The sequence below is a fragment of the Myxine glutinosa genome, chromosome 13, assembly GCF_964187855.1.
Source record: "Myxine glutinosa chromosome 13, kmMyxGlut1.1, whole genome shotgun sequence".
NCBI classification, from domain to species: domain Eukaryota; kingdom Metazoa; phylum Chordata; class Myxini; order Myxiniformes; family Myxinidae; genus Myxine; species Myxine glutinosa.
The window spans coordinates 87625861-87644811 of record NC_136273.1 but is presented as its reverse complement, the minus strand read 5'-3'; the positions used below and the strand labels follow the sequence as shown (position 1 = coordinate 87644811).

The following is an 18951-nucleotide window of genomic DNA, read 5'->3' as shown; positions in this document are numbered from 1 at the left end:
TCCATATGGGATGTTTTGCCAAGCCTTGTCTGGATTGGTTAAAACTAGGGCATGCCCGTACGTGGGTGCCCGTTCCTTGCCAAAAAAAAAAAAAAACGCTACCCGTACGCTCTACCCCGCCCGTACGCCCGTAAACAAAAAAAACAACGCTCTTCGCTTCCGCCCTTCGCTCTGGGAGAAATAATGCGCATAAGAAATCGAGAAATTATTATTTTCTCCGGAAGAAATCGAATTACGAACCGTAATGGCGCACGCGCTCGGCTCGGCTCGCAACAACGCGTTCTGTGATTGGCTGCCGGAAGTGAAGTCTTCACTGTCCGGAAGGTCGCAAATCGCAGTTACGATGAATCGCAAATTAGTTTTAATTAGTTTTAAAACATAGTTTAACGGCAACATAGTTTGCCAACGTGAAATAAATGAATACGCTCTCAAATGTGCCGTCCGAGGCAGAGTCTGTTCGCCACGTTCGGCACACGTGATAGCTCGCTGCTCTCTGATTGGTTGAATCGTTTTTTGGACATAGCTCGGTAACTACTTGTCCGATTAATTTCAAACCTTGAAAAGGCACATCCTCGGGTCCCCAGCAATATACCTGGCAAGTTTCAAGTATATCGGACCCGTGGTTGTCGAGAAACAGCGGTCACAGACAAACAAACACACACACAGACACACAGACACACAGACACACACACACACACACACACACACACACACACACACACACACACACACACACACACACACACACACACACACACACACACAGAGATTAGTGGAATTATAGATAGATATAAATGTCTGGCAGGAAGGAAACGTTAATTTTGTGACAAGGTTTGGCCTTTGACCCCTGTATAATCCTCAAAACACTCTGATCCAAGGTGTTTCACCTCATTCTTAAAGGGGCTGTTTAAAAGCCCTTTTTGTACCAAATCCCATTTCTGTTGACTCAAATACAAGTGAATGGCAAGATAATTGGTTCCCTTCTGTCTGTCTATCTGTCTGTCTATCCTTTTGTCTACAAACGTCACTTTATGATCGAGGGACAACTTAACTTCAATTGAATGTTATATTTTGAACACGAATCGGAAAAAACAAACCTGCAGTTTCACAGTACAGGGAGTCCCCAGTTTATGAACATAATATGTTCCTGAAAAAGTGTTCATAAGCTGGATGTTCGTAAAACGGATCAATAAATCCCCTTTAAATACACGTTATAAGTGATTAATTGGTCCCCGAACACAAATGAAATGCTCTTTTTACATAAAACGTTATCAAATGTACTTTTTGAATAAAAAATGAATGAATTGATGATATGAACACATACAGTAACTAGAACGGCACTCAGTAGAGAGCATACCTCCGCCAGGTGAACAGTTTACGTTTTGAATTCCAGGGTAGACCAGAAAATCACAATACAGAATCACATTTAATCAAAATCATCCGCCCACAACTTTTTGAGATATCCTGCTATATATTGGTTTTATCCCTATCACACAATGGTGAAGAATCACTTGAAGAATGAAATAATTCTCGTATCCGAATCCATATTCAGATCTTCACCAAAATCGAATCGTCCTCGTCACACACACAACCAGTCCACCAAGTTTCGTCCAAATCCGTCCACAACTTTTTGAGATATCCTGCTATGTATCGTTTTTGGCCCTATCTTCCAATGGTGAAGAATCACTTAAAAAATTCTACTAGCCGGATCCGGATCTTCAACAAAATTGAATCGATTCTTCCTTGTCAGACACCCTAACTGTCCACAAAGTTTCGTCCAAATCCGTCCATAACTTTTTGAGATATCCTGCTATGTATCGTTTTTGGCCCCATCTCCCAATGGTGAACAATCGCTTAAAGAATTCTACTAGCCGGATCCGAATCCGGATCTTCACCAAAATGGAAAAATTTCATCCTGGTCACATACGCTACATCTCTGCCAAATTTCGTCCCAATCCGTCCACAACTTTTTGAGATATTTTGTTCACAAACAAACGGACAGACAGACAGGGGTGAAAACATAACCTCCATCCACCTTTGGTAACGGAGGTAACAATAAAGCCTAAAAAACACTTTTCACCATGGTCACTGGTACAACTTGTTTTACACTTCTCGGTCATTGTTAATCGTTATTACGGCAAAAAATGTTAAAATGCTCACGGAATGCCTGAGCTCGCCTGCCGAAGCACAACGCTTAACACAACGTGCACGTGTACGTACAAATCGTTATTGGGCAATCGACAGACAAAGCAGTTGGGGGAGGTCAATGTGCCCAAATGTGCTGTGCACTGGTACAATATGGTGCCACCAAAAAGGGCAGCTGCATCATTGGAACATGAACGAATCCCGGAATCCCACCCACGCAATGGTCGTTTCCCCGTGGGTCCCATTGCCTGGGCACGCAGCACGGTATGTTTGAAAAGCCTATTAAACCCTTTTTTATGCCTCCGCCAACGAAGTCACCGGAGGCATTAGGTGTTTCGGGTTGTCCGTCTGGCTGTCCGTGCGTCCGTCCGTCTGTGGTTCGTGATAGGTTTTCATTACTGCCATGACTTGAGAATGGCTGAAGGGATACAAGTCAAACTTGGTGCAAGTTCGTATCATGATGTAAAGATGAACCGATTCGATTTTGGGGTCAAGAGGTCAAAGGTCCCGTGAAGGTAAAAATTCTGTGTACCGAGCTAACTCGTGAACCAGTGATGGGATTTTAACTTTCACGATTTTAAGTGAGCTAACTCGTGAACCAGAAGCGGCTTCACCGCTTCAAAACAGTTTAAGACTGTGGTACATCCACATGCACAAAAAAGACTGTGGAAAATGTGAAGCGGATTTGTGTAGAAATGAAGAAATGGTGTGTGATTGTAATTTGTTGTAATGGAAAGAAAGAAAGAAAGGAACAGAAAAGATAATATCTCCGCTCCTTTGAGGAGTGGGTTGGAGGGAGGGGGCGGGGGGGGGGGGAATGGTGGGAGGGAATAATAAAGAGAAAGATGAAGTAAGATGAAGGAGAAGCAATAGACCTTTGGAGGGCAGGGTATATGGAGACGGTTACAGTTTTCATGGAACCAGGCCATCTCCCAAGTGGGTCTCAGCATGTGCTCAGCAAAGTGGCAGGCAAGGGCAGCAAGCTGCGGCAGCAGGTACAGCAAGCTGAAGAGCACGATGCGGGTCATGAAGCGAATGAGCTTGCTCTGGTTACGACCATCGTGACGCATCTGCTGTCGCACGCAATTCAACGACACCAGAGCAGCGGTCAAAAGCGAGGCACCAGCGATGACGTATAGGCACAGAGGCAGTAGCACAAGGTAGCGCAATGCTAGAAGGTTGTGAAGACCCACAAAACAAACTCCACTGAGACCATCTCCTTCCACCTTGCCCAATGCTAGCACAGTGACCGTCTGCAAGCCTGGCAGGCCCCAGGCAAGGCCATGAAAAATAAGGGACTTTTGCTCAATGGCTTCACGTCCCCACTTTAGGCCAGCAGCAAGGAACCAGGTGACTGCGAGGATGACCCACCATGCTGCACCGGCCATCGCTGAGAAGTATGCAAGCATGAACAGTACTGTGCAGGGCCTTGCACGCAAGCCCTGCATCACCGTGGGTGCAAGGCCAATGGCCCGATTGCCCGCATTGCACGCCGCTGAACCTTCACCTCCTGTAGATCCCACAAGATAGGCGAGCGACAAGCCCATGTAACAGAGGGCATAGAAGACAATAGGTCTCTCAGGATAGCGGAATCGGGAGTAGTCCAGCAGAAAAGTCAGCACCGTGAATGCTGCACAGACAAAACACAGTCCTGCAACTGCAGCGACGACACTGCGAGTGAAGGAAACCTCATGTTTCAAAAAGAACATGCTCGGGCATGGTGGAGAGCAGTCGGGTACACCCAAGAAGGAATAACCCAGGCCTGGAAGCACCTGTGAAGGAAGAAAAGATAACATAATTAACCTACAAAGAATGCCAACGTGACACACGGTTTTTCATTTGTATTGATTACCGATTTATTATATTACCATTATAATTCAACCTGAACTGAAACACGAACATACTTTCATGTCGATCGTTACAAGTAACACCGCAAGAAGCATTTCTGTGATTCCCGTGAGTATGATAAACAAAGGAAGACAATAGACACAGGGAGGGATGAACTGAAGCAGTAGAATATGCATATACATGAAAGATCAAGTAAGAGACAGGAAAAAAGCAAAATGTTGCTTTTATTTATTTATTTATTTGTTTGTATTTCGTATGAACGACATCAACACCAACCAAGACAGATCTGACGTCTGATAATACCATCCCAATATAAAGTAGAAAGCATCTCAAAATGCAAAGGCGTCCGCTTTGTACTCAAACTAAACTTGAGGAAAACGACAGTATGTATAAAAGAAATGAACATTTTATTCATTTGTGTTCTCCATATTCTCATAATAAAGGCTTGTTGAAGATTTGATGACAAAAGCTCAACTGGTAAAAATGTTATGGCCTAGACAGACACACAAGCTCAATGGTTAATAAAGAAAGAAAATATGCGGAAGTGATTTTAAAAAATGGGGCATCTCGTGCTTGACGCCCTGCGGCAGGGCTAATAAGAGCTATTTATAGTTACTCGAACACCCGCACACTACAGGAGCGGCAGGAAGGGTCATTCCTCTTTGGGGTATATAGATTGCAGTCGATTTATGATCGGGTCTCAAGAACATTGGGTGTGTGTTCATTTACAAAGTTTTTGTGGAGAGATCGCCAAATGGTTTAAGCATTCGAGCAAGCACTCCATTCAAACCCATTAGGAATGGCTGGCTTGGCCAATGCTAGCTAGCTGCTTGGTAAAAGAGCACAACCCGGGCTTCCTCCCTTTCAGTTTCATGTTAAACAGCAGGAGAGAGTTTCAAAAGTTTGCTACGAAAAACGCAATGTTAGCGGCAGGAAGGGTGATGTTATTAAACCAACCCTTGTGGGGGTATATAGAGTACCGTAGATCTTCTCTCAGTTCTGTCAGTAAAGCTTACCTCACGGATGTTGGGATTCCTCCAAATTTCTTTATTTAGTGTTATATTAGGGTTGTAAAGAGCATTAGCGACTGTTTTAAAAGCTAATCATACGTGTTTGTGGTTTATAATATTTTTACTTCTGGTGGAGGCCGTTGGGCCGTTGCTCCCACGGAAACGCCATGATAAGCTATTTATAAATGTTGACAACGTTTGTTCAAGGAGGAAAACCACATTGGGGAGGTGGGATATTAATGGTATTAATATTGTTTTGTAATAACATTAATATTATGCTATTATCATTAGTTTTGTTATTCGAAGCGGCCTTGGCAAAACGCCACGATAAAGCTAACTTAATATGGATTTATACCTCAACACGCAACCCCATTGATGGCAATGGTGGGGAAAACCCGCTCAGGGGAGAAAACCCCCTTAGGGAGGGGGGCAAATGAATGCGTTACAACCTTCATTGTGTAACTCTTAGTCATCCTGTCAAGTTTGGTTGAGATTTGATAAGTAACAACGGAATGTATTGGGGTCAAAAAATCATCAGACAGACACGAAATGGCATATTTTAGTATGATTATGACTTTGCCCTCTCACATTTTGACCTAATTTTAAATCATTTTCTTCATATTCTCATAATAAAGGCTTGTTGAAGTTTTGATGACAAAAGCTCAATTGGTAAAAATGTTATGGCCTGGACAGATACTCTGAAGCGCAATGGTAAATAAATAAAGAAACACGGAAGCGATTACAAAACCCGGCTGTCTCACACTGTGCGGTCGGAAAGGCTATTAAGGCCTATATTTCCTCACTCTGACTTTGCCCTTTTGACCCATTTATTAATTACATTTCTCCATATTCTCACAAGGGTTTGTTGAAAATTTGATGACAAAAGCACGAATGGTATAAAAGTTATGGCCTGGACACACGCGCACACACACACACACACACACACACACACACACACACACACACACACACACACACACACACACACACACACACACACACACACACACACACACACACACACACACACACACCATTAAAAAGGTACTCAGGAACAAAAAGGAAAAGAGACAGCATTGATTATTGAGATATCAGTATCCAGCGATTTTGGCCTAAACAACACAGAAATCAAGAAAATGACCAAATACCAGGAGCTCAAAAATGAGGTCAAGAGATCCTGGAAGCTGAAGAACATCGAAATTGTGCCAGTGATAATTGGAGCAACAGGAATTGACGAAGAAGAACCTCACTGAGATTTTAGTCGTGTGTGTGTGTCCGTGTGTGTGTGTGTGTCCATGTCTGTCCGGGCCATAACTTATTACTATTTGAGTTTTGTCATCAAATTTTCAACGAACCTTTATTAGGAGAATATGGAGAAAACAAACTAATAATTCTGTCAAGAGGTCAAAGGTCAGCATCACCTAAAATCATAAATTTTCATCCAATTGACCTGAAATTTTAAGAATTTGCATATTGTGTCTCTGAATTGGTTCAACAATCAAAAGCTAGAAGCTGCTTTTTTTTTTTAGAGATGAAAAGGATAACATTGTATAAAATCGTCAATTTTCATCTGACTTGAAATTTGAGCAGGGTTTGCATATTGGGTCACTCAATAACTTTTGCTTTTGAGGTCAAAAGGTCAAGGTCGCCTAAAAGTCATATTTTTGTATTATTTTCACTGTTTTTGTCATGTTTAGTATACGGAAGGAAAAGAGGTACGAATAAAACGCGGATGTGGACGGCCTTTGCATTTTCCGCGGACTAACAGCTCAAGTTATGTTTGAATTTGCCTCGTGTCGCTGTAATTGCTTGTTAATCGTGCGTTTAACCATGTTAGTCCATCTGGTAAAGATTATTACTGCATTGACAACACAAATGTAAACAAGACTGAGCATTTAGCAATACAGAGCCTCATGGTGGTATATAGATTCCGTTAGATTTGATTACGAACGATCTACGTCAAAGTAGATCTGTGTACAGACACCCGTACGGCGATTATGATGGCCTCTTCTGTCTTTTCGTGAACGGGCGAAGCCAAAAAGGCTAAAAAGGCAAAAAGGCAAAGCAGTTACCAATGCATGGCATTGCCAGGCCATGTAGATTACAGGAAGTCTGATAACCAGTACAGACTCCCTCGTACCCCGAACAATCTAAACGGGAGATAAGGCCACCTGCTTATTCGATGCCAATCATTTTACACCCATGATGGCAGCTGCGGCCAATAACTCCGACTTATTAACAGCTCTTCGAAATTATGATTGCGAAAATTAGGAATTTGTGAGTCCGCATGCAGATCTACCTTTACCTACGACCAAGGTCGTTCATAATCAGATCTAACGTAATGTATGTACCCTTGGTGAGGCAAATAAAGTTTCCTTAAGGCCTGCTGTACTCCGAGACGATTAATTCGGTCACGTTCCGGGCAAATGACCTCAACGTTGCTGGGACTTCACCCAGGATTTGCTTCAGGTTTGATTCATGTTGGGTCTGCAGACACGTTGGGTCTGCCTGAAATAGGTTCCATTACTCGGATATCACCCTATGATTGGCACGGAGTAGGATTTTAGTGACGTCATCATGAACGTTGTTATTACGAGTATCCTCACAAGTATATCATCAACTTGAGAGAAATGCCTCTCTATGATTTATCAAAAGCCACTGATCCTATTTCTTATAATATCCACAATGAATTTCAAATTTCAGTGTATTTCCAAAATAGATTTTTTTTAAACCAAAATTTAAAACAATTTGAGAAAAAAAGCGAGAGCAAAGCAAAATGTTTGTTTTCCGCGGACTAACAGCTCAAGTTATGTTTGAATTCGCCTCGTGTCGCTGCAATTTGCCGAGCAGCAGCAGTCGTAACAATACTTTAGCAAATCTCCATGCTGCCCACCTCAAGCAAAGCTGAAAGATGGCAAAACGTTCCACCAGGAATGACCCAACATCAAATTTTGACTTAAAAAAAATCTTCCGTTAACTGCTGTGCCCCTAACACCCACCTCGTGGGGGCGCGAACCGACCCCACATCCTCAAAAACACACCTCCTGGGGGCGTGAAACGGGTCAAACCCAAAAAATCGTCACATATTGATTACATCCCTCAATAGGAATTGCATATAAAAAGTTTCATTAAGAAATGCACAATAAAAAACATCGGGGCAATACCCCTGGCGCTCACCTGGTAGAATAAACACTATACTGCACTGACTAAAGGTATTTTAAACCAATTTCAATGGTTGCTTGAAGACAGGGCAGCATGTGGAATCATACTAACATAATCATAACACTTTAAACAAACAAACAAACAAAATACCTATTTTGGGGGGCAACTCCTAACCCCTCCCACCCCGTGTACCTCCTCAGACCCCAATTTTTCCAATGTCTTGAACAAACTATTGGAACATCACGGATGATGAAGGTTGTGGTGAAGTTTCATCGAAATAGTGTGTGTAGTTTCAGAGGAAAAAGCAAATTCCTATTTTGGGGGGTCAAACCGGGGCCCAATTTGACCCCAATATTTTTAATGCCGTGAACAAACTTTAGTCACAACACAACAAATATAATTTGTGCCAAATTTGGTCGCAATGCCATCAGCAGTTTCGGAGAAGACGTTTCAAGTGCTTACGGACGGACGGACTGACGACGCGCCATCGCATAAGCTCACCTGAACTTAGTTCAAGGTGAGCTAAATGTGCCCGTAATAGCATTTTTTGCTATTTCACCTTGTGATCACGCCTCCAGGCCCCAAGGGGCACAGCTAAAAATGAAACTGCTCTCGCACCTTCTTGCCATGTGCTGATCATAACTACCAAGTTTGGTGAATGTCTCCACACAGTTTAGGAGGAGAGAGCATAATGGGTGGAAAGACGGACGGGCAGATACACCGAGCGGATTACAATATCCGTTCTTTTTCAAAAAGCGTGGGGGCAACCAGAAAATTGAAATAGTCTGACGGGACAGAGTTTGTACGAGTGTAATGTTGTTCTTGTCTACACACTGGCACGATGGTTAATGACTGGCATGATAGCTAAGGACTGTGTGCACTGTGGTGCCGTCCAGCCGGTGCTTGAATCTTGATCCGGCTATAAACAGTCACCCTGATGTTTTGCATGTAAGACCACCTCCCTATTCTATGCCAATGTGTGCATCATCCATCAGAAGGACGTAAAGGCGGAGGACCCATCTCTACCACTATGAGTCGTTGGTGGACGTCAGATATCCCACGGTGAATTTGGTGAAGAGTCGAGGAGTTATTGCTGGCACCGTGAACTGATTACAAATCCTTGCCCAAACCTACAGTCAACCGTCAGGCCTAGCCAGTCCGTTCGTGAAAGCCTCAGGGGAAAAAAACAAAAACGTTTCCTGGTTCGACCCACAAGTAGGTGGGAATACATGTGGTGTTGAAGAAGTAGAGGTAGTAGTAGTAGAAGTAGTAGTAGTAGAAGTAGTAGAAGTAGTAGTAGGAGTAGTAGAAGTAGTAGAAGTAGTAGTATAAGTAGTAGTAGAAGTAGAGGTAGTAGTAGAAGTAGTAGTAGAAGTAGTAGTAGAAGTAGAGGTAGTAGTAGAAGTAGTAGTAGAAGTAGTAGTAGCGGTAGTAGTAGAAGTAGTTGTGGAAGTAGTAGTAGAAGTAGTAGTAGAAGTAGTAGTAGAGGTAGTAGTAGTAGTAGTAGTAGAGGTAGAGGTAGTAGTAGAAGTAGTAGTAGAAGTAGTAGTAGAGGTAGTAGTAGAAGTAGTAGTAGTAGTAGAGGTAGTAGTAGAAGCAGTAGTAGAAGTAGTAGAGGTAGAGTTAGTAGTAGAAGTAGTAGTAGAAGTAGTAGAAGTAGTAGAAGTATAGTTAGTAGTAGAAGTAGTAGTAGAAGTAGTAGTAGAAGTAGTAGTAGTAGTAGTAGTGCTTTTGTTGGAAAGGCTATAGAGATTTGCGTTCAGAGCTCATGCAAGCTCAGGCAAACATATGTTCCCAGTTTAATGTCGCTCAATTCCTCATCTCTGCAAGTCCATGGTTTGAACTACAGTAGCCAAGGTAGAGCATTTTGAAGAGAAAGCACTACCAAGACAGATAAGGGGAAGGTAAAAGAACGCCAAAGGACACCAAAAAAAAAGAATGCCAAATAACACATTTATAAATAAGAGCAAAGTATCTTGTGGGGAAACCGTACAAAGTGCATCATTTATAGTCCAGGTTTCCTTAAACTTTTGAACAGTGTTACTATATACTGCCGCCTTGTACTCCGAAATAATGCGTGAGCGTATTAAGCCCTTCAGCCATACAGAACTGTGTTCCACCACATCTTTCTCTATTTTTGCCTTCCTGGTTTTATATATTGCCATTTTCCCACAGGCTAAAATAAAGTTAACAAGGAGATCTCGTGACTTGCTTAGTTTCTTTACCGGGTGCCCGATGATAAAAAGTGTTGGAGAGAAGTGAAGCCAGAAGCGCAAGAGAAGATTTTTCATCAGTAAGAACACTGGTTCAAGACGGTGGCATTGAAGGTATATGTGAAATATAGTTTCCCTTTCACCACAAAAGCAGCATTCCTCTGGGAAGTTAGTGAAATGTCGCATCATAGATCCAGAGCTCAGTGCCCCATGTCGCAACCTCCAACTTAAGTCTGCCATCATTCTTGGCGTTGGGTAGCGATAAAGTGAATCCCAACGTGGATGAACAGTCGAAGGAAGTGTAAGAATCTCACGCCAGGGAGTATCCAGTCGGGTTGCAATTGCTATATAATGGAGCGAGTGGATCACTAGCAGGTATATATTTTTCCTTGATAGCCCACAGAACGACATTTCCACTGTGCCAGGGGTCTTACTCATATTGTTTGCAGGTATTGGCTGAGAGAGGTCGCAACATCGTGGTCGGATTTTAAAATCCATGGAGTTACCGATGGACATCTGTCCAGATCCATCACCCTCTTTGGGATTCTCTAGATATTCCAGACAATCGGGAGGCAAGGAGCTTTTGACCTCTTCAAGTATCCTGGAGGGGATCCTGATTGTCCTCAAGCCCATTTTCGCTGCGAGCTCCTTGGGTAAAATAAGCCGTCTCTTCCCATCGTTCAGAAGGTCTCCCACTGTTGATATGCTACCAGCTAAGAGGCTCCTTCTTACTGAAAAGGAAGCCAGAGTTGGGCCCTGTAGAAGAGGGTTGAGAAAGAGTGGTTCTTCTAACAGGTCCTTGCCTGGATAAGGAACTGTTCTTTGTACGTCGACTACATTCCAAGCCTTCAGCATTTCTTGATAAAAAAGAGGCAATGTAGCACTAGACAGGCTCCGAGATGTACTGATGAAAATATTCCTTTTGTACCCAAGATTGAGCACTTTGCTGAAGAAGTACGATGCCAGTGAGCACCATTGCGGTGCAGGGTTCACATGTAGGTAACGTTGTTTGGTCTTCAGCCTGGATGCATGGTAGTGGCTTCGAAGGCAGGGAAAAGACTGTCCACCTTCTGCAAAAGGCAAGCTCAGAATGCCCAGGGAAACCCAGTGTTTACCATTCCAAAAGTAGTCCAGTAGCCTCCTCCGCATCTTAACCAGAAACTCCTCTGGAGTGCTTATGCAAGAGAGCCTGAATACTAACTTCGGAATTATAACCTGTTTAATAAGGAGTGTTTTTCCCCTCAGAGACAGGACTTTTAGTAATCCACTCCAGTCTCTCAACTTTGCTTCGATCTTGTCCCCTAAAGTGTTCCAGTTAATGAGTGGTGAGTACCCATGGGAAGTGGACAAGTACACCCCCAAATATTTGATCTCATTGCGACTCCAGGTCAATTTCTGAAAAAGTGTTGGTAACTCCTTTACCTGCATTTGTCCAATTAGAAGCCCCGAGCTTTTCCTCCAATTGATTGTAGCAGATGATGCTGCTGAATAGACCTGCTGACAATCATAAACTATTTGCATATCCCTTGCATTACTGGCAAACACGAGAACGTCATCTGCATATGCAGAAAGTTTGAGGTTGACCCTGTTGTGTGGCACCACAATGCCAGGTAGCCTTCTTCTCATCAAACAAAGGAAGGGTTCGATACATAGGGAATATAATTGGCCGGACAGGGGACATCCTTGTCTTATTCCTCTCTCAAATGGAAAGGGCGCGAGCAAGAAACCATCGACTTTAACTAGGCATTCTGCCGACATGTACAACGTCTGAATCATGCCTACAAATCTCCTCCCCAACCCAAATGTTAGCAAGGTTTCAAACAGATACTCATGGTTCATCTGGTCAAAGGCTTTCTCCTGATCCAAGGAGAGAAATCCGACTTGAGTCCGAGTCATGTCCGCATACTGTATCAGGTCTCTGACAAGGGATATGTTGTCATGTATTGTCCTGCCTGGAATGGCATAAGATTGGTCCGGGCTGACTAATTTTGTCAGGACTGGTCCGAGACGGAGTGACAACATTTTAGCCATGACCTTATAATCCACACACAGCAGAGACACAGGGCGGTAATTCTTCAAGTCTCTCAAGTCACCCTCCTTGGTAATCAAGACCAGAATCGCTCGACGCCAAGAAAGGGGCATTATACCTGTATCACATGCTTCCTGAGCTACGCTTAGGTAATCAGGTCCAACCAAGTCCCATACTTTTGTATAGAATTCACATGATAAGCCATCCATGCCAGGGGATTTATCTCTTGATAGGCTGTGCAGGGCGGTTTTCAATTCTTCCAGAGATAATGGAGTCTCCAGCTGCTCCCGGTCTTCTACAGAGGCTTCAGGAAGACTACTCCACAAAGTGCCACCTGCACCTGCGTGTGTGCTCTTCCCCGAATACAGCTGAGCGTAAAAGGCTATAATTCGTTTTTGAACACTCTCAGAGCCATTGAGCAAGAGACCATCTTCTGCAAGAACACTCGCTATAGTCCTGAATTGACCTTTGCGTTTTTCCACCCCTTTGAGATAATTCAGGACATATTCATCCTCAGAAATAAACTGCAAACGAGAGCGCACATACGCCCCTCGTGCCTTCACACGGATACATGCTTTAAGGGTGCTCTTTTTTTCTTGGTATGCCTGCAGTTCAGTAGAGGTAAGTGTGGCCAGGTGCTTCTCAAGGTGCAGCAGTTCCTCTTCCAGTCTTTTGATCCCTAACCCAAGTGTTTTGCTCGATCCATACGAGTATTCCTGACACAGCAATTTCAATCGTACTTTGCCTACATCTCACCAGAATCCAAGTGAGCAAAAATCTCCTTTTTTATTCCTCCAGGCTTGCCAAAAATTCAAAAAGATTGACAAAAAGGCTTCATCCTGACTTAAAGCATTGTTCAGGTGCCACAAGCCAGGGCCTCGCCTTGCTTCCGCCAGGGAAAACTTAATCCAGGCCAAGTTGTGATCTGTGAAATGGGCAACTTTTATGCCGGAGTCACTGACAATCTTACACCAACGGTGAGACACGTAAATTCTATCGAGCTGGGATTGTGATATATGACCACCTCTGATACTCGTATACGTGAATGTTCTGTCTGTGGGGTGTTGTATGTGCCAAGTATCCCTCAAGTTTAACAGTGTTATGGTTTGTTGTAATATTCTTACAGAGGGATTATGCGGCTCCTGACCTATTCGATCAAGGGAGGGGTTTAGAGTGCAATTAAAGTCTCCTCCAAGAATTACACACTCTTCACCAGGCAAGGTGAGCATGAATCTCTGCAACCGGTTGAAGAAAATCCCCCTTGCAACTCCTACACAAGGTGCATAAATGTTGACGAAATTGACAACAAATTCTTCAAACTTTGCTTTTATATGTAGCAACCGCCCCACACTGGCTTCCTTTACGACAAGTATTTCAGGTTTCCTCTTTGGTGAAAAGAGGGTAGCCTCTCCACAAGGAGTGTCCGTTAGGTGACTGAAAAAGGCCAAGCCTTCCCATTGGTTTTCCCATCGGGATGCAGCCTCTGGGGTCGTGTGGGTTTCCTGCAGAAAGGTTACTTCAAGTTTTTCCTTCACACAGAATGACAATACCTGGTGCACACGGAATGCATCCTTACAGCCATTGACATTCAATGATCCTATTCGTAAGTTTGATGTCATTATTGTATTGAGAGTTTTGTTTCTGTGAAATTCGTCCTCCTAAACGACTTTATATTCAGGCCCGTAACTCAACAACTTTGCTAGAAACTTCCTGACTCGGGCTTGTTCGGCCGAGCCTGAAGTCCTTGTTTTATGTCCATCTCTCCTTAGTACATACAAGGAATGCACTAGCAAGTCATAATCTTTCCACCATTTCAGCGCATTTTCCACTTTCTTCCTGCTATGCAAGCTTTGTTCCAGGAACTCGAGTATCTCCTGGCTGGGGATGCAGGAATGGCATCCTGCAGGTAGGTCTGTCTCTAAACCAGTCAGTGACCCTTGATAGTCTTCCCCATCACCAATACTTTCCTCATCATCGCTGTCTGGAGGTTCAAGATCCTTCTCCTTTGGTGTACTTGTACAATGTGTCAAGTCTTCTGCCATGTCCTCTCTCAAGGCTGACTTGGCATAATCTTCTGGCGCAGAGGAATGCTCCTTTGGCTCTGATGCGGCGGACGTTGCTTCACCTGTGGGAGTGGATGCCTCCTCTTCAGTTGGTATAGGAGATCCAACCTTTTGGGGTGGTAAAATAGAGATGTGCTCAACTATTCCCCTTTCTGCGCCAACAGTGAGTGAAGTGACATCACCTGAGATGTCGGTCAGTGCCAGCAACTTTATTGATGCTTGTGTGTCTGGTTCCCTCTCTCTGTCTGTCCCACCGATGAATGCTACTTCAGAATCCTTTGAAACTTCGGTGTTAATCCTTCGGTTCAGAACTGCTCTTGTAGATGTTTCAATCCCTGGTTTATTTTGAAGCTTCGTTGCAGTTGTTATTATTGGACGTATTTTCTCAGGAGCCAACATCACAGTATCGTTTGGCCCTGTCAAGTCAGATACCTCTAGGTTGTTTATCTTTACCATGCTGGGTTTACTACCTGACGGTCTCCCTTCCTGTTCATTCTTCAAACTGTCTTTGGGTGGATCTGAGAGAGAAGACTCTCCATATCCTGTCGTTTGATGAATAGTTTCCTCTTCTTCTTATTCTTCCATTTCTTCAGATTGGGTTACCACTCTTTTCTCCTTCAGAAGACTAGGCTTTACAAATCCCTTTGACACATTACTTCCCGTGTCATCCTCAATTGTACAATGGTGTTCCGTGGTCCCATCCTCTGCGGGTTCTGATTTCCTCTTCTGTGCTCTCTTTGCCTTCCCTGCTCCCACTGCCTGCCATTGATTTATGGCAGCAGAAGAGATGGGATGAGAAGCTATTATAGAACTTTCTTGAGGGTCCACTGCCCTTGAGCACAAAGGAGCAGCCGCCTCCCTTAGGATACCTTCAGTGACGCTGGGATCCTCTCGAGGCTGATCTGGACGTTGAGGAGCTGCAACCTCTTTAATGATAGTGGGGCAGTCTGCTCTCCTGTGATCCTTCGCTTTGCATACAAAACAACGGGGTTCGTTTGTCATATAAAACACCCTGTAATTCTTTCCATCAAAAGGATTAACCAACGACCCCTCACATTCAGCATCCTTTCCCAATTCAATGGATACTTGTCTTTTAAAAGACCAGACATGTTGTAGGGAGGGCTCATGACAGCCCAAAGACACAGGCTTGATGGGTGATCTCAACACTCCCAGTCGTTCCAGGAAAGGCACCACGACATTGTCAGGCACGTAAGGAGGTATATTAGATATAATTATCCTTGTACCAAGACTTGAGAGCGGCTCGACTTGTACAAAGAGTCCTCCCACACTAATCCCTTTCTCAATGGCCTTGTTTGCTGCAGCCTCTGAGTTAAGAAAGAACACAGCTTGTCCATACATTTTCGAGGCTGCAACTACCGTTGCTGGATCAACCAGACTAGCGAGTGCGTTTCCATAGGCCTCTATTTGGGTGATTTGTCCCAACTCGCATTTCACCCCGTGCTTCCTTGTTAATGCCTTAAACGGGTGGGCAGGGCGGTTCCCACCTGCACCAGAGGTAGTAGCGGCCATTTTTGCCCATGTACCATCCAGAGGCATGATTACTATTAACGGTATATTTCCCGTCAAATGAAAAATGAAAAAAAAAATCAATTAGCTCGTTCGCGAGCTTTTTCTTACTTTAGCACGACCGTACCGGTATGCTAAAGATTAACTCAAAAGGATAATCAAACGCGCGTTGAGCAAATAACTTATCGGCTTAATCGCCAAAACTATGCAAATTTAGCACAGAAAGTCAAGGGTGATTAAGCAAAAACAAGGAAGTCAAACAGTTTGTGATACGCCACAAATCGGGCGCGGCAAAACTAGTCCCACACGGGTGCGGCCGCACGCCGTGTGGGACTAGTTCGCGGCTAGGCCCGAACACAAAGGGATAATAACTCAAACGGGACGTCAAAATAAACTAACAAAATGAACCAACTCGGTTCAAATAACCCAAATAAACCAAAAATACAAACGAAAACGGAAGAGGATGAGAAGGAAATGTCGACAATAGCACGGCTCGAGGAGCAGCAAAATGGCGTGGCGTAGTAGTAGTAGTAGTAGTAGTGGTAGTAGTAGTAGTAGTAGAAGTAGTAGCAGTAGTAGTAGAAGCAGAGGGAGTAGAGGTAGTAGAAGTAGTAGCAGTAGTAGTAGAAGTAGAAGTAGTAGAGGTAGTAGAGGTAGTAGTAGACGTAGAGGTAGTAGTAGAAGTAGTCGTAGAGGTAGTAGTAGAAGTAGTAGTAGAGGTAGAGGTAGTAGTAGAAGTAGTAGTAGAAGTAGTAGTAGAAGTAGTAGTAGAAGTAGTAGTAGTGTGTTCTTTTTCAGGGAATCATATACAGTCACGTGAAAAACTAAGTACACCCCATGTAAAGTTTTGAACTTTTCAACACATTTCAACATACAGCTATTTGAAGAAGTAGTAGTAGTGCTTTTGTTGGAAAGGTTACAGAGATTTGCGTTCAGAGCTCATGCAAGCTCAGGCAAACATATGTTCCCAGTTTAATGTCGCTCAATTCCTCATCTCTGCAAGTCCATGGTTTGAACTACAGTCGACAAGATAGAGCATTTTGAAGAGAAAGCACTACCAAGACAGATAAGGGGAAGGTAAAAGAACGCCAAAGAACACCAAAAAAGAACGCCAAAGAAGATCGCCAAAGAACACCAAAAAAAAGAATGCCAAATAACACATTTATACAAATAAGAGCAAAGTATCTTGTGGGGAGACCTTACAAAATGCATCATTTATAGTCCAGGTTTCCTTAAACTTTTGAACAGTGTTACTATATTCTGCCGCCTTGTACTCCGAAATAATGCGTGAGTGTATTAAGCCCTTCAGACATACAGAACTGTGTTCCACCACATCTTTCTCAATTTTTGCCTTCCTGGTTTTATATATTGCCATTTTTGCACAGGCTAAAATAAAGTTAACAAGGAGATCTCGTGACTTGCTTAGTTTCTTTACCGGGTGCCCGATGATAAAAAGTGTTGGAGAGAAGTGAAGCCAGAAGCGCAAGAGAAGATTTTTCATCAGTAAGAACACTGGTTCAAGACGGTGGCATTGAAGGTATATGTGAAATATAGTTTCCCTTTCACCACAAAAGCAGCAATCCTCTGAGACGTTAGTGAAGTGCCGCATCATTATTGACTTATATAGGGTTGGTTTTCTAAGGCTTATATCAAAATATTAACTTATATCAAATAAGTATTTTAAGGTGAAAGCGCGATGACGTCACCACGTCACGCGGCACGAATGCGCGCCTGTGTCGTTGGAGGTATTGACTTCTATAGGGTTGGTTTTCTAAGGCTTATATCAAAATATTAACTTATATCAAATAAGTCTTTTAAGGTGAAAGCGCGATGACGTCACCACGTCACGCGGCACGAATGCGCGCCTGTGTCGTTGGAGGTATTGACTTCTATAGGGTTGGTTTTCTAAGGCTTATATCAAAATATTAACTTATATCAAATAAGTCTTTTAAGGTGAAAGCGCGATGACGTCACGCGGCCTTGCCTAGATGTAGGCCGCACCTCATTTTGTCGAATAAAGTGGTATTCGGGTGGTTCCGGTATTTGGGACCGCAGGAACGGAAAGTGCAGGTACGGGGTGCCAGTCACTCCCCAGCCGGCCCGCTCTGAAGGTTCGGATCGGGACACCGGGATTCATTCCGGTCGCCTGGTCGGCCCGGAGGTGGGGGTGCGGGGCCTGTCACGGAACGTCAAAACAAACGGCCTGCCGGGGCCGCCCAAAAGTCGAGCGTGAGGGGCGCGTCCACTAATGGAATGCCTCTCACTTCCCAGATCGAGGGCCACGTGGTCAGGAGAACCTCGTCCCTTCTGGTTGCCTTGCCGTCCCACCGTGAGCGCTGGTCAGGGTGTACTTCAAACTAAGCTTAAGTGTCAAGTGTTAAGTTCCTCCTTGCCCTCGTAAGGGAAAGGCTAGGGTTAAGCTCTTCCAAATTTCCAAACACTAGAAATTGGACGTCTCAAATTAATTAATTAATTTGTTAATGCATCTCAGTCGCCCGCGACCTCTCTAGCGCGGGTGTCGAACCAGTTCAATTCCGGTGCGACCGGGCCGAATATCGGCCCGGCCGTGGCCGAAGCCGTTGATTCCGCCATAGCACGCTAACGCGTAGGCTCGTGCGTCCCTGGTCCGCCGGGGCTCCGCGGGTGTCCTACCGTGCCTGGCTCCGCTATTCTCTCAAACTTCCGGGAGTAGGTGCCGGTGCCCGGGGACGGATTTCGCTGTCTAAACATGGTAGCGCTAGGCCAGTGGGACCGCCGGGACCCACGTGCACTCACAAGTTGTTCTGCGCGTGGGTGGCAGTATCAGACCGGGGCGCCCAAACGCTCCCCGGCTAAAGTTCATCCTGGAAGCGCCCACATTGTGCGGACAAACCCCACCAAGTCGAGGGCCACGTGGTCAGGAGAACCTCGTCCCTTCTGGTCACACTTTGCCTATCGGCCGGCCTCGAAGACCG

The 18951-nt window shown here is 44.3% G+C and overlaps 1 protein-coding gene across 2 annotated transcripts in view; it reads right to left on the bottom strand.

Moving 5' to 3' along the window:
* The window catches only part of LOC137412626 (frizzled-3), a 102491-nt gene that overhangs the window by 4712 nt on the left and 78828 nt on the right, over positions 1-18951 (bottom strand). For both annotated transcript variants that reach the window (XM_068097917.2, XM_068097916.2), the window contains one exon: positions 3021-3917. In XM_068097917.2, coding sequence (XP_067954018.1) covers positions 3021-3917 — 897 coding nt within the window. The remainder of the gene's footprint in view (positions 1-3020; positions 3918-18951) is intronic.